This window comes from Drosophila obscura, unplaced genomic scaffold (genome assembly GCF_018151105.1).
Source record: "Drosophila obscura isolate BZ-5 IFL unplaced genomic scaffold, ASM1815110v1 contig_73, whole genome shotgun sequence".
NCBI lineage: Eukaryota > Metazoa > Arthropoda > Insecta > Diptera > Drosophilidae > Drosophila > Drosophila obscura.
The window spans coordinates 1119233-1135289 of NW_024542865.1; the positions used below are offsets into that span (position 1 = coordinate 1119233).

A 16057-nucleotide genomic window follows, 5' to 3' on the forward strand; every position below is an offset into this window, starting at 1 on the left:
ATTGGCGGGGGGTGGGGAAGAGAGTTTCAGGAATTATGAATTGAAACCTGAAGGGAAAATACGTGAGACTCGGGAAAGGATTTAAAGGGGCGCTAAGAATGTAAAGATAGAATGTTTGGATAGAATCAAAGTCCCCTTAAAGTGGTACGTGGATATCTCTAGGAGGTGGAGGAGAGGGATGATTCCTAGGAGCGCTGGCTTTTAGCACAATAAATAATCCAGGCAGCGTCGAAGTCTGGAATTTAGATCAATGCCATTGCCAAGTGGTTGTGGCACACCAAGCAAGCATCCAGCATGTCCTGCGTATCACTTTTGGAGGGCTACGAAAAGGGATTCATTAGATATAACTATGGTACGAATTACCTTTGAGGTTTCAGACCTTTTGGTCTACAGACAGGCAGCAGAATGGGGAGGGATGTGTACCTATGGATGTGTGAGCTGATGGAGGATATCGAAGGTAACCGATCACGCTGCCATCCCTAATTGTGGCTAGCATCACACCTTTGGCATCGTTATCGCTGTCCCACACACACACACACACACACCTCTCGGTCATCGGACAATGTTGCACTTTGAATGGCTTAGGCCACAAAATATTTTCCCCCTGTTCGTTTTATGTGCACCAAATTGAGTCATAAAATACATTTTCACTTCGTCGACAGTTTCAGGCCTCGCCTGCCTCTCCAATGCTCTTGCCCTTGTCCATGCCCCTGCCCCTGCCCCTTCGATATTTAAGTGGTTGCATTTGGAAATGCATAAGCATGTTTTTATGGTCAATGCAAATGTGGCAAGTGGCAAGTGGCAAGTGTCGCCAGGCAGAGGCTGCCGTTTAAGCAGGTTGCTCTCCTAATTAAGCGGCCCATCCCCAGATAAGAACCCGCCGCGAGGAGGAGCATCGAGAGGTTTCAGGCTATTTACAAATTGCTAACAAAACATAATAGATACTGACGAAATTTCTTGCTGTTGAATTGTTCTTGTGCCACGAGCTAAAACGTTGTGGACCCCAAAACGAACCCAAAATATTGCTAACAGAATTTATGGACATTGTTTGGGTCGGGTCTCGGCGTGGAGTTGTTTTTGGCGATAAGCCAAGGCATCTTAATGAATAACGACTGTCGGGAGAGCGTTCCCTATCGCCTGCATGCAAATCTCTCTCTCTTTCAGTGCAGCCAAGAACCAACCCGTAGCTCCTCCAGCCCCAGCCCCAGTCCCAGCCCCAGGCCAGGCCAGGCCAAATCCCAGCGAGGTGTTGATTAGCCGTCCAGGCTAAGCTGAGCCATTAAAATCGGACCAAGGCCCGATACAGATGGCCAGAGAGAGCGTAGAAGAAACAGGGAAAGGGGGTGGGGACCTTCTTATGGGGGCTTCTTATGTCTCTTTTTGGCTAGGATCCAGGCCTGAATTGGATTTATAGTCACAGGCAGGCAGTAAAAATTTAAATAGCATCCATTTAGTGGGGCGACATCAATTTTGAAACGAGCGCCGCTCCAGAACGGCTTCGACGGATGGCTATGGGTCCGACGGATGGCTATGGACGGACGGAATCGGGGCTTTATGTTTATCCTGTAGTTGTTGGTGTTTGGCTGGCATGCTGACTGATCTGGAGCAGCGATAAATCGGCCACAGAGAAGGAGAGAACACCTTTGTTGGCCACGTTGTTGACAAATCAGTTGGCAACAAGGTTGGCCATCGACGGCACACGCGACCGACCAACGAACAAAAAACAACAAAAAACAACCAAAATAAAACCAACTAAAAATAAAACGAAAACTTCTTCGGGCTACCTGTGGGACCGAATATGTTGATACCCTTGCAGATCGATCGATCGATCGATCGTTCGTGTCAACAATTGTTGTTTAATTGGCTTGCCTATGAAAAAAAGGCTGCGAGTGTTCAGTTTTTGTTGGAATATCTTTGGTAAAACAGCAGCCGAAATGCTTGGAGTCTCGGCACATGACCCGCCTCGAAACTGTGCTACTTGCTACTCCGTTTCTTATGATTACATTTTTGGTTTAACTATGGCTGTGGTGTCCTATCCTGTAGCTGTTTATCCTACTCCCTTCCCAGCAACGAGTTATCTTCCAGCCGTTAGAGCTCCTTCACTCCATCATTAGACGAGAATATGTATAAAAAGAGAAAGCAAGCAGGGAGAGTCAGCAAACTTAACTTGTAATATGGGTAGATGGATATGTCCATCTGGTGGATAGGAACATTTGTTATCATTCTGCAGTAGCTGTATTCTGTGGTCTGTTTTAAACTTAATTCACCGATTTTGGAGCTGTCAAAAACGTAAACCAAACCTGATCAGCGAATGCATAGAAAATTCAGTTGCAGGCTACGATAATAATCTTAAAAATAATAATACAAAATATATGTACATATATATAGATAATATCAGAGGAGTCTGCACACAGAGTCTGTCTCTGGCTCTTGCACAAGAATATATATAAATATATAGCTGCAAACATCTCCAAGAGTTCAGTATACCCGAGTCCTGTAACAGCAAGTCGATAAAGAAAAAAAAGAGAACCCAAAACAAGGAATAGCAGAGTCGAGTCTCGATCTTGGCTGAGGCAAGGGCCGAGGACGGACGGGTACTTGGTCCAGCGAGAACCTTTGTCACCTACAGAGCCATTTACCCCCACGTCGCAAGATGCTCGCTCGGCTCGAGGGTTCGTCGAGGGCAACACATTAAAAGTAAATTAACTTATCAGCGACAACGATCAGTTATTTTATTACGTTTGTCCACGCAGCAACACGAACATTATAATATCAAAGATGCCGATTAAGATTCCGCAACAGAAAGAGGGACGGGCCGGGACGGGCCGGACAGGGAATGGGGACCGGGGACCAAGTTGTGATGTGGCTGCCAAAGGAGTTTCGAGCTTGGATTCCGCTGGTGGTGCCTCGCAGGTGGGTTGATCGGTGCGCTGATTCGAGTTCATTTCTTTTTTGGGGCTGCAACTTTTCGTTTGGAATGTCATCGAGTGGAAAGTGCCAAACTAGCCAAAGCTTTCAGATCAATCGCAATTCAAATAAATTCCTCCCACATCCGCATCCGAGAGAAGTTCGTTCCTCCAAAAGTTTAAAATTCGAAAACCGAAAACGGAAAACATTGCATCACAGAGTGTGTGTGATCTTTTCTCTCCGAATATGGCATCTGATCGCAATCAGATCAACGATCAATTGACCCTTTAATGCCCCCGTGTTGCCCATAACCAAATGGTATTACTTTTTTGTATGGGGATGAACTAGACTCTACGCGGCACTTTAAAATAAACTTGTTTAATATTTTTGCTAATTTTTAATAATGAACTAAACCATTTTTGTGCAGTTCTCTCCCGTGGTGAGCTGGTGGAAGATTTCGATACCAAGGTATTCTGTTCAAGGTATGATAATCCCGATGTAAATATACAACAAATGGTCGATATTTTTTTTTAATCTGTTCCACTAGTTTTTACTCTATCCCTAGTCCCTTCTTTGGTAGAAAAAATTCTCCGATGTTGTTCATATTTTTCATAGTTGCATGATGCATGGGAAAAGCATTGGCGTAGCTTGGCTCCCCACCTCTTCGCAGGCTCTCTGTGGCGACAAGCTGGCAGCTCAGCTCAGCTCAGCTCTGCCCCATCCACCATGCACTGCACCCAGACAACGAGATGGCAATTAAAATTTCACGCCAATAGCTCGGCTCTTCTTTGGTTGGGTTCGGTTTGGTTTGGTTCTGTTCGGTTTGTGGCCACATGTTGTTGGCCAAGGACTAATTGCTTCTCTCACGGGCGGAAGAGGACAGGGGCAGGGGCAGGGGCATGGGCAGGGGAAATACAATTTGTCGAGAGCGGCGCACGTTTGATTGGTATTGATTCCGGGAGTGCGGACCGGGAAAAAGGTCGGCTCAGGTGAGCTGCGTAGGTCATTAGTGGTGAGGTGCAACGAAATTAGAGCGGGAACAGGAGCGGTTGCCGTTGCAGTTGCCGTTGCAGGAGCAAAGGCAGGAGCAGGAGGAAGGACGCAAGCGCGCGCTTCAATTGCGAGGAGCATTAAAATAATTAGAGTCTGGTCTCTGCTGAAGCATCAAATGCGACGCACAGGGCCGGGCCCACGGAGTCGCAGTCGGAGGCGACTTGGCGGAGTCAATCGAACCGTTCTTTGAGATTCCTGCTCTGCCCTGCCATTCGTGTCCGTGTCCGTGTCCGTTTCTGTGTCTGTGTCCGTGTCCGTGCCCGTGTCCTTCGTCCTGATGACGGTTATTGCACTTAAATGCATATAATTGGCAGACCAGGTCGCATATCCTGTGGTCGCCCTCCCTCCCTCCCTCCCTCGCTGCACTCCGCTTGCGTTCTGCGGTCGAATCCGACTGTGAATGGGAATACAAGAGCCAATACCCATGCCCATACCCATGCCCATGCCAATGCCAATGCCAAATAGCAATTCCAATTGAATGCTTATAATAATTGTGCTCGCACAACAGCAGCTACGAGCTACGAGCTACAGCCAACAAAATGTGGAAAAACAAATGTGCAAGACTCGTAAAAACTGCGGCCAAACCGCAATGCGCAGTTGTCTCCGCCTTCGACCAGTTGATGGTTACTGCCACTGCCACTGCCACTGCCTTCTGTTGACCGACCGCCCTGGCTGGACAGTTGCCAGGCTCTGGCTCTGGCTCTTGAAGGCAGTTGGCAGCGTATTTTCCGGTCGCTGCAGGAAGCCCCCATCCTCCCGCCTCTCTCCATGTCTCTTCTGCGAACTATTTAACAGTTGTCCGTATCCAGCCACAGATCTATCGTATCATACGATCAGACTCGGACTCAGACCATGTCCATCCATCCCCACACAATTAGCCTGTTTGGTTTGCCAGCTAATGCCAACACATCAGCCCATTGACTCTTTTCGCTCAGATCTGTTATCAACATCCGCAGAGCAGAAAATCATTTCTTGGGTTGGGCCAGCGGAAAGCAGGACGGAGCATACATTTATCCTTGCCGGAAAAATCTCAAAAAATCCGCGAACATTTTTTTTTTCAAATAAAATTTTAAATTTTAATTTTAGTAACTTGCACTTTATATTTTTTTCTTAAATATAAAATTAACAAATTAAGAAATTACTTTGAAATTAGCTGAAACTTATTTAAATTACTGATCCTCTCCAGATAAATCTACAACCCTAAAGTGGCTCTCCCTTAGAAAAAATTACTGGTATTGAATATAATAATTTTTGAATTTTTTAAATAGGGGAAGAGAAACCAAGCCTTTTGGTTATATTGAAACTCAAGGGACAATTCAAACCCTTTTAAAGCTCCATAAAAGCTTTTCAATATTTATCGAACTGCACTTGGAACCTAAATTAAAATTCCACTCCCCGTTATAGCGCCATTTTGATGCTCTGGCAGTGGCCCGCCCACTCCTTGCAGTCAGCCAACATCAACAGAAAGAAGAGCCAGAGGAAGAGACTCCAATCAGTCCGATATTATAGCTGCGAAGGCATTTGACCGACATTTGCCACAGTTTCGCCGACTTGCCATAAAAACTGAGACCGAGCGAAAGAGAGCGAGAGCGCGAGCGAGAGCGAGAGAGAGCGAAATCCACCACGGCTCAGAGCTCGATGAACGTGGTGGGTTCCGGCGCTCACAGCTCGCAGCGCGCTCACAACATGGCACCTAAGCCGGAGCAGGACGGCAGATGAGACGGCAACAGGCAAAGAGAGCGGGTCTGAGCAGCAGAGCAGTGTACGACAGGGACAAGTGAAGAACTACAGCGCTCTCGCTCCAGCCCAGGGCCAGCGCAATGGCAGCCCAAAGCCACCACCCCGCCTATGACAAAGTGGCAAAATTGTAGCTCGACGCCGTCGCTGACGGCGTACTGGCTCTGGCTCTGCCGCGACCCGGACTGTTGCAGCAGCGGTAGAGGCAAAGGCTGAGGCTGAGGCTGCGCTCGCTCGCAGGTGCGGTTCAGTCTCGTTTTGGCAGCCACAGCGCGCACGACGTTTCCACCGCGGCAGACGGAAAAGACTTGAACCGAAGACAGAGACAGACCCAGCAGGCCCCAGCGCAGTCCAAGAGGGTCCACACAGTCAGTCAGAGTGACAGAGCAGTCTGTGGACCATTTTTTTTGTTGTATTCTGTGCCCCCAAACGTGCGGCCGAACGCGAAGTGCAGTGTAGCTTTGCAGGGGGAGGGGAAATCGGAAAGCGTGTGTTTTGTGCTCAAGAAATGAAAGACTCGATGGGCATACTCACCCAGTCGCCCAGCGAGACGCCCCAAGTGCATCATCCACAGCTGCACCACCAGCTGCACGCGCTGCCCCATCCGCTGCACGCGCTGCCCCACCACCAACACCACCAGCCACACCCGCACCCGCACCGCACCCGCTGCATCACCACTATACGGGCCTGCAGCCGCCGGCGGTGAACATGTCGACCACGTCGTCCAACCTGAAGCCGAACCGCTCCCGGTTCATGATCAACGACATCTTGGCGGGCAGTGCGGCGGCCGCGTTCTATAAGCAGCAACAGCAGCACCACCACCACCAGCAGAACAACAACAACAACAGCAGTAGCCACAACAACAACAACCACAACCACAACTCCAGCTCGAGTGGCGACAGCAGCCCCACCCACAGCCAGGGCAACAGCAACAACAACGACGAGCACTTGGAGGCGGCGACAGGCCCACCAGCGGGATCAGGGGGATCAGCGGGACCACCTGCAGCCGTCGCAGCACCACCGGCAGTGGCCGTCCCACCACCCCTACACCACCCACATCCGCACCAGCACTCGCACCAGCATCCGAATCCGCATGCGTTGGTCCATCATCCACATGCCAAATTGAATCACTTCGCCCCGTCGGTCGGCGTCGGCATTGGCATTGGCGTCGGCCTCGGCAGCAGCGGTGGCGGTGGCGCCACCACACAAATGGGATCCAACGGTCTTAACGTAGCCCAGTACGCGGCAGCCATGCAGCAGCATTACGCGGCAGCAGCAGCCGCCGCCGCAGCACGCAACAATGCAGCAGCAGCAGCAGCGGCCGCCGCAGCAGCAGCAGCCGCAGCTGGAGTGGGCCCCGGCGTGGGTGGCGGAGCTGTGGGTGCACCGACGGGCGCAGAGCTGGACGATAGCAGCGACTACCACGAGGAGAACGACGACTGCGACAGCGATGAGGCGGGCAGCGGCAACGGAGGCGGCGGCGGCAGTGGCAGCGGACACATGGACGATCACAGCGTTTGTAGTAATGGTGAGGTGAGCCTCTGTACTATTTGGGGACCGGGTTGCGGGTGGTTGTTGGTCTACAAAAACATCGATAGACAGATACTCGCCATATTGATGGAGTATCATTGGCACCTAAATGTGAGGCTGAGGCTGAGGCTGCTGCGCTCATTTATGCCAGTTCCGCCGATTGCTCCTCAAAAGTAGTCTAGTCTTTTTCTCAAAATAAGCAAAGAAATGCTTTCAAAATAGTGTTAATATTTTTATAATATAAAATATGAGCGCCTATAACCTGTAGAAACCTTAGACATGTTCAGGGTTTCCTGTAAATATCATTCAAATAGTTTTAGGGCTTTTTCAAGGGTTCATAAAATATTTATAACATATTTTTATATGTAGTGGCAGTTGGCATCATCAGCGCGCTTTCTATAGCAGATATTTCGCCCAGAACTGGACCATTTATGCAGAGTAAAAAATTAAAATACTGTCTGCTCCATGGAAACCGCTTTTTTGCATGTAATACAAATTTAAGTTTATCAATCCGAACTGTTCACGAATTTTAACGCAGGCCAATTTCTTGTTTTGTTAGTTAAACTTTAACTTGATTTGAATTAAGAGTTTGTGTGTTCGTTCCGAGTTGCGAGTTCTGATTTTCACATTTTGAGTCATCATTTGAGGTTTGTGTTTGTGTCCCCTCAGTCTAGGTATATCTATCCAATGTCCAATTTTAAACGGGTAGTAATTCAGTAATCAAAACGAATTCAATTGAGGCTTAAGTATATGGCTTCAAGTTCGTTGCCTAAATCTTTTGTTCGTTTTGAGGTGGTTTGAGGTTGGCGCTTGCTGGCGCATTTTGCGGGCATGGGAATGGGGGGATGATGTCGCTTTGCAAAACAAACTGTAAAAACGATTGCATGACCGTTTTACATTCTCGACTCTTGCCGTTGTGGTAGTTTTTCCACCTGAAAAAAAAACGTACATTTTCACGCTTTGTTTGCGTCATTGGGAAGCTTCTAAAGGGGCACCCCACTGCTACCCACTGCTACCCACTGCTCCCCACTCCTGCCCCCTTAGGCATGCACCTGCACTGCACTGCACTGCACTGCAAATGCCCATTATGGCAGAGTGGGGGGCGTGGCCTTTTTCTGGCAATGTGCTGGGTAGGTAGGTGAATGCAGCAGGGGCAGGCGGCAGGCTGGCGGCTCTGTGGGGAGAGCAGCAACAAAATGCTGTTTAAAAACGCAGCAAAAAACAAATCTCAAATAATTACATGTCTCTCTCTCGCTCTCTCTCTGTCTTTCTGTCTCTCTTTGTTCCTCTCTGGTTGTGCACCACTCTCACGCACTGCCTCCCAGGCCCACTCTCTGGCGTCCCTGACAATCATTTAATTGTGGAAATTGTTATAAAAATGCATTTAACCCTTTTAATAGATGCCCCATGGCAACAGTTATTGCTGTTGCAACGACAGCAGCACAACACCAAAGCAGCAAAACAGATACAAATGTTGCAGTCTGTTTGCTCATCTCTGCACCCCACACACCACACACTTCACACTCCAATCTCCTCTCCACTCCACTCGCTCGCCGTTCTTCTGGCGCTGACGGGCCGGGCCGGGCGGCTGCATCTGGCCTCTGTTTTGTGGCATTTATTACGGCAATTTCCTGTTGCCAATTGCAATTTTATAAACGGTAGTCGCGTCCACTACACTCATCCTCCCTCTCACCCCTTTTGGAGTGCCCGTCGCCCGCTCTGGGGCTGACAGAGACGGGGCCTAAATGATTTGCCTCCGGGCAGGGAAAGTTTGGAGTCCATCAATTCGTCTGATTACCGATGGAAGAGAGAATTCATGAAGGAATCGAATAACGCAGATATTGATTATATTTTTTATTTGATATTTCTTGTTTGAAAATATTTAAGCCTAAAAGCTGTTTTTAAAAATAATTATTTAACTCTTTCAGTTTTGCATTCCACACTTAAAATCATATTTTAGGAGCTAATTTTAGCTAATTGCAGGCAGTATAGTAACTCAATTATCATTTCGCTTGTGGCAATAAATTGACCTTTACGTTTTAATTGCGAAAACGCTTTCTCTGAAATGTCAATCAGCTGCTCAACAAATTAACGGCCAGCAAATCAATAGCCTAACGAGGCGGCAATTCCAGCATTCGTGAGTAATTTGCTGTAATTGTAAATGAGTTTTATTCAATTGCATTATCGTCGCTTATTTATCGTTGCAATTAGGCATTTATCGGCTTATATTTATCTGTTTAGGGGCTTCCCCACATCACATACGTATAAGTGATATGGGAAGAACTCCCTCCAATACTAATCCACTCAATTGATCTACAATTATCCACTATATCCATGGGAAATTATTTTTTAAATTGATTTCCGACTTCCAGTAATTCCTGCAAATATTTTGAAGTAACTTTTGAATAGACTCCAAAACTGATTTCTTCATCGTCTGCCACTGTTGTGTGTCCATTCACCCTGCCACTGTCCCCCCCCACACACCCCTTCACTCTGCGCTCTGACCAACTCTGACTGCCTCCGAGTGTGGCACTTGGCAAATTTTCGCTTTAAATAATTTAACGCTTGAGAGTTTTCAGCGTGAGTAGAACTCTACGAGCCAGCCCCTCCTGGCCGTGGCCCAAAAACTCGGCTCGGCTCGGCTCGACTCGACTCGCTCTCGCTTATCAGCGAACCGCAATCGGATGAATTTACATAAATTTTATGTACTAAATGGCAAACGAGCAGCGCCTTGCCCCGCGGGGGCATCGGAACTCGCGGGAAAGGTGGAAAAGCGGCTGCCTACAGAAACCTCTCAGACGGGGTGAGCACGCTCCCCCTCTCTCTCTCTCTGTGTCTGTGTGTGTGTGTGTGTGTGTGGAGTGGCTGCGGCAAGTTTAGACATTTTGCTACACATTTTTATTACACTTACACACAACACGAAGCCACACGGCGACGCGGGGCTGGACGGTGGGTAACCGCTTTGTGAGCGGAAGCGGCAATTGCGTGGCCATAAACGAGCCTCTAACTGTAACTGTAACTGCAACTGTTTGTCTGAGCCCGTTCTGGGCTGAGCCCCCGGCACAGACCGGGCTAGACCAGATGCGAAGGCTGGCCATGAGCTAGGAGCCTTCCCTTGGCCGGATCGAAGCTTATCCTGGGGGCATTTGGTGGTCATAAATGCAGATAAATGTTGTCTATGCTCGCATCAATGGATATTTTCTATAACATGCAACGTCTGTCCCACTCTTTCTTCCAGGGGGCAAGGATGACGATGGCAACAGCATCAAGAGCGGCTCCACCAACGACATGAGCGGGCTCAGTAAAAAGCAGCGCAAGGCACGCACCGCCTTCACCGACCACCAGCTGCAGACGCTGGAGAAGTCCTTCGAGCGGCAGAAGTATCTGAGCGTTCAGGAGCGCCAGGAGCTCGCCCACAAGCTGGATCTGAGCGATTGCCAAGTGAAGACCTGGTACCAGAACCGAAGGTACGTCTCCCCCCGCTCCACCCACCTCACCTGGCGAGCACCATCCTAAAGCAGTCTCTCTCTCCCTCTCTCTCTCTTTGTCTCCATGCAGAACCAAGTGGAAGCGCCAGACGGCTGTGGGTCTGGAGCTGCTCGCGGAGGCCGGTAACTTCGCCGCCTTCCAGCGGCTGTACGGGGGATCGCCCTACCTGGGCGCCTGGCCGTATGCGGCAGCTGCCGGCGCCGGGGCCGCTGCTGCAGCCGCGCACGGTGCAACGCAACATACCAGCATAGACATTTACTACCGGCAGGCAGCCGCCGCCGCCGCCATGCAGAAGCCCCTGCCCTACAACCTGTACGCCGGCGTGCCCAGCGTGGGCGTCGGTCCGCTCGCTTCCGCCTCGGCAGCCCCCTTCTCCCACCTGTCCGCATCAAGCTCGCTGTCCTCGCTGAGCAACTACTACCAGAATGCAGCAGCTGCCGCAGCCGCCGCAAACGGTCCACCGCCAGCGTCCTCAGTCCCGGCTCCTGGCGGCCCACTCAAGCCGTTGGCCAGCAGCCCGCCCATGCTTGGCGTATCCGCCTCCGTTATCTGCATCTGCATCGCCACCGCATCCGCCCTCGACGCCGAGTCCCACGCTCAATCCGGGCAGTCCGCCGGGACGCTCGGTGGACAGTTGCTCGCAGGCCCAGTCCGACGATGAGGATCAGATCCAGGTGTGAGAGCAAGCGCCTTCCCAGTGCTAAATGAGCAGGGGGGCAGGGTGTATGTGTATGTGTTATGTGTGCTTATCTGTATCTGTATGTGTATGTGTATGTGTATTTAGTAAGGGTTATGCGGTGCAAGTGTCGCTTAGCAAGAGAGTTTCCCATTGATGCTACACAAAGGTCAAATGCAATCACAATTCGAGTATGCGTATGTATACCCTTTATAGGAAAATGCTCACTTCTTGTTTATTAATATTTTGTATTTATATTTAAACTACTTTTTGAAGTAGCAGTTGCCCCAACACTGCTCTCCATTAATGGTATTCATTTTTCATTGATTTCAACACATTGCCCAATGCAAATGTTAAAATTGAGCATCGATCCACAAGCTAAAGATTGGGATACGTTTTTTTTTTAAATCTCCCCTTATTAAAGATAATTAAAAATCACGTATTTCAAATGAGATGAACTCATATTTACGACTATTTCAGCTTTAAAACTCTTCAAATTGCGAATGCAAAGTGCCGCATAACCCCCCTCCGGCCAGGCCTCTTGGGTGGCGCTTTTCTCTGTGTGCGTGTGTGTGTGTGTGTGTATATAACCGTATATATTTATCTGTTTATCTGTGTGTGCTTGCCTAATTTATTTTGATTTTATCTAAGTAATTTATTCAAACAAAATGTTTTCTAAAAAACGAAGCAACAATTTTGTATACATGTAACATAATCGTGAAAAATCGTGAACCTAGAATATAGATATTTATTTGAATGTTGTAAAAAGTAGCAGCCAAAAACAAAAAGAAAGCAAACGAATGTTGTACACTCTAAGCCTAACCACAAAATGTATTATCCACCAGCCACAACAAACAACAACTAAGCGACAACTTCGGGTAGATGAAATATGAAATAAATACATACATACATACATATATATATATATTTTTTTTTTTTTGCGTAGCTTAGTTCTATAATCGTTGTAACTGTAATATGTAATATGTAAAGTATTCTACACCATTTTTTTGTCTATGTTAGTAACTAAATATAAGTTTTTGTCTAAATAAAAGATAAACTTATGAAAAAAATTGCACCTTGTACGGGTGATGGGTGAGTGTGGGTATGGGTATGGGTAGGTGGTGGGGGTGTGTGTGCCCCGCGGGCAATTAAAATAATGACCAACCGAAACAATTTACAAACGACGGAGGGTGGGCATGGAAAGGGAATGGGGAATAGGGAAAGGAGAGAGAACGACGACGACGACGACGACGACGACGTGCGAGCCAACCCCTAATGATAATAATTGCATGCAAAATGCATTTAACCGCAATTAGTGCATTTATTAGGCCAAAAGTTGATATATTGAATAACTGCCGTTGTCCACCAGTTGGCCAAAACAGCAGGACAGCCAGGCGGGGGCACAGGCATGGGCAGGGGCGGGGGCACAGGCAGGAAAGGTTGTCTTGAACAGTTTTGACCATGTCCCCGTTCCCTACCCCCACCACACCACTGGCTGAAAACGCCTTGCGTGCTCGCATGCAAGTACCCGCTGCAGGCAAGACCAGCCAAACGATCCTTGAAGTCCAGAGCCAGGGATACCATACAATACCATACCATACCCCGGACAGCTGACTGGCAGTAACAGAAAGGGCGAAAAACGGTCAGAGTACTTACCAAGCCAAGATAAAGTAGAACCCATGGAAAATGCTAAATTGGTCAACATTAAAAAGGTTGTGAGTGTTCTTTAGAGAGCGAACCCAAAATCCCAGAGTTCCTATGCGCTTTACGGGACTAACACTATGATTCCAGCATTCTTTAATATTATTTAACGAATTAATTGCATTCCATATTTATTTTAAACCATTAAATCCAAGCATCGATGTACCCAGGAGCTACAATAATAAATATTTACCACTCATTGGATTCCATTTGGCTATTACAAAAAATAATAAAGAATTAGTACGAAACTGTAGCCAGAGGAATTGATATTAACAGATATGTATTATCTGTATAGTTCCTACAGTAAATAGCTCCGAAACAGTAGTCAGAAGAGCCTTTTGTCTGGAATGCCATTTAGGGTATGCAGCAGTCGCTGCTGCTTCTGCTGCTGTTGCTGCTGCTGGTGTCCCTGTCCCCTGTCCATGGAGACACCAGATAGCTGGCTGGCACCACGCGTGTTTTGTACTTTTCTGCCGTTTCTTGTGTTTTTGCGCCTTCATCGACAAATTGGCCGCAATGTTCAAATTGCTGCTGGCTGCTGGCTTAAAACAAAAGCGACGCTTGGTAGGACAATGAAACGACAACAAACACAATAAGCGGCTTGGTCAGGTCTGCTGCTCTGCTCTGCTCTGGTCTGGGCTGGCTTGGCCAGAGGGCAACCTTTCATTAAAGACAAATGACACAAAACAGAAACTCTCTGGGCCTTGCCGGGGCACGCTCAATTAAACACGATCGCTGTTTCAGTAGTTGTTGGTTGGTTTGTCGCTTGCTAATTATTGCGAGCAATAAAAAATGTAACTAAAAACAATTTTCAGATCCAACAAAAAAATATGTGACGGGGCACCAAGAACCAAGAAAGGTTTTTCTTCTTGCTAGCAGTGTTTCTTGATGCAATCCTGCGGCGACATTGCTGATGTGAGCACGGGCTAATTTAGAGCATTAATTTAAATAGTTCCAGGCATAGTTCCAGGCGGATTTCCCTAGACAAATCAAAATATAGAAATGTGTGGGTAGAAGTGTGAAGTTCGATGGCAATGTCCTTTGCCAAAAAGAAACTTTATTTCGTTGACATTCCTAATACAGATAAAATGAAAAATAAAAACCAATTAGGCATGGAACTCTTTTATTTTTTAAAGAATTTTGTTATATTTTGTTTGAGCTGTGAGGCTTGCCTTTTTCCGCATAATTTCAGTTGGAAGATCCAACACACGCTTAAATGGCGCCATCATCTGGTTGTTCGTCAGTCTTGTCGGCTATGATAACGTCAGCGCAATAGGGACATCCGCGAAAGTCCATCAAAAAGAAAACCGAAGGATGGACAGGACAAACCTGGGCAGCGCGTCCATGCATGCTCTTCCTACAGTTTTCACAATGGTAGAAATTTTTGCCACGCTCGCAGATGCAAACGAGCTTGGGCGAGTCTCGAAGAATCTGAAAAAAGGGAAAAATAATAATAGGTGTGTGTGCAATTTATCCTTGAAAATGTTTAGATTCCGATCCGATTGCTGACTTACCGCCTGCTGTACTGATGACACACGGCGGAAGGGCATCTTGGGCTTTTTCTTCACTTGGCGCGGCGATGGTGCATCAAGGTTAGTATAAATATTGCGGAGCATATCAACAATTTCGGAAGGACGGTTTGCATACATAACTTCGTCAGTGAGCAGCTCATCCATTTTTATTTGCTGAGTTTCGAGTCTACTCAAAGGAATATTCACTGGAAATATTGGCCAGGGTGCAGCAAGAGCAGGAAGCACTTACCTTTTTGGAAATTAAAAAACACCTTTTCAATTTGTTTAATTTGCAGCCCCCTTTTTTGGTGTGCAGCGCTTAACAGTAGTGCAACTTTTGCACAATTCTAGAATGCCAGAAAAAGTAAAACTGATTTGTCACCAATAAAACGACACGATGTAACCGGTTTGAGCCTTGAAGTGGGAAATGAATCTTCGTCTTCTGATTTATGGCAACTGCATGGCCTACTACTCGTACTTTGACAGTAAGACAGTACATATATGCACGTCATCTGTAGGGATGCTTTGAAGAGGATTGGAAAAGGCTTTATGGGTGCTGCGAGTCCCTGGAAAATGTAGTGCTGGAAGTGACAAGTGTTGGAAAGCTTTCGGCAGACTCTTCAAGATTAAAAACCATATTTTATCCTTAGGAAAATCGAACTTAAATCAGCGCTCAATCGGCACATATTAAGCTCTTAAATGTAAGGCATTTAATGATTTAATTTAAGGCATTTAAGCATAAGAAAATATATTGAATTTAAGGGCAGCGCACGGGGGAAACTTTTTCGTTAAGATGGAGAGGCTCTAAGGATCTGCTTGGATTGCTATTAAATCAAAATGCAAAGGATTGCTGCGGACTGCACAGCTGTAGGGCCAGTTCCAAGCAGCTCCATCTTTATTTTGAAATATTTTTTAATTTTACTTGTCTTATGCAGGCAACAAATCATAGCTCCCGATCCGCCGAAAATTCGATTATAAAAATTATAAAAGTGTCCACCCACATGAACATAAGTACACGGAAACATGGACATATTTATGTATGTACATATGTATGTGTGGCATGCACGTGTACATATGTATATTGAACCGAAATTGCGAGTTAAACAAATTGGCTGTAGATTCATGTATAAATTAAGGAAGAGCCAGCAAACACGTCAACAGGCATCTCCGCCTCCTCCTCCTCCTCCTCACCATCGTCATTGCCATCATCGTCATCGTCACCGTCACCAGCCATACATACATATGTATGTGTGTATGTAAGCACCAGCAATGACATCCTTCTCTTCTCGTGAAACGTTTGATATGCAAACTTTGCCAGCTGATGGATGGATGGTTGGATGGTTGGCCGTTGGGGACTTGCGATTGGGGACTGGGACTGGGACTGGGCGTCGTATTGGCCCTGGACGCATTTATGAAATGAAGCAGAAATATTGCCTGCTTACTGTGCTGTAAC

At 47.2% G+C, this 16057-nt stretch overlaps 2 protein-coding genes and 1 long non-coding RNA gene across 3 annotated transcripts; 2 read left to right on the plus strand and 1 right to left on the minus strand.

The window, feature by feature from the left end:
- The first annotated feature begins 5819 nt into the window (after nt 1-5819).
- LOC111065158 (homeobox protein B-H1) lies at nt 5820-11484 on the plus strand. The gene is given in 5 exon segments (XM_041595497.1): nt 5820-6338; nt 6377-7225; nt 10466-10694; nt 10786-11242; nt 11244-11484. Coding segments are annotated over 5 exon segments (1821 nt in total). The 5' UTR covers nt 5820-6205; the 3' UTR covers nt 11397-11484.
- A 2719-nt stretch (nt 11485-14203) lies between these two features.
- Nucleotides 14204-15084, minus strand: LOC111065067 (uncharacterized protein CG13380-like). The gene is made up of 3 exons (XM_022353032.2): nt 14855-15084; nt 14608-14791; nt 14204-14524 (listed from the first exon to the last, which is right to left on the minus strand). The coding sequence occupies exons 2-3, from the start codon at nt 14767-14769 to the stop codon at nt 14306-14308; spliced, it is 381 nt and encodes a 126-aa protein (XP_022208724.1). The 5' UTR covers nt 14770-14791; nt 14855-15084; the 3' UTR covers nt 14204-14305.
- Nucleotides 14982-15914, plus strand: LOC111065068. The gene is made up of 3 exons (XR_002606948.2): nt 14982-15305; nt 15367-15471; nt 15540-15914. It is a non-coding gene; the product is annotated as an uncharacterized LOC111065068 (long non-coding RNA).
- Nucleotides 15915-16057: the final 143 nt, after the last annotated feature.

Excerpts from the sequence above, each read along its gene's own strand:
- LOC111065067 (XM_022353032.2), bottom strand. The coding sequence starts at position 14,769 with ATGGATGAGCTGCTCACTGACGAAGTTATGTATGCAAACCGTCCTTCC. Across the intron at positions 14,525-14,607 it reads TGTCATCAGTACAGCAGGCG|ATTCTTCGAGACTCGCCCAA; the intron begins GTAAGTCAGCAA and ends CCCTTTTTTCAG.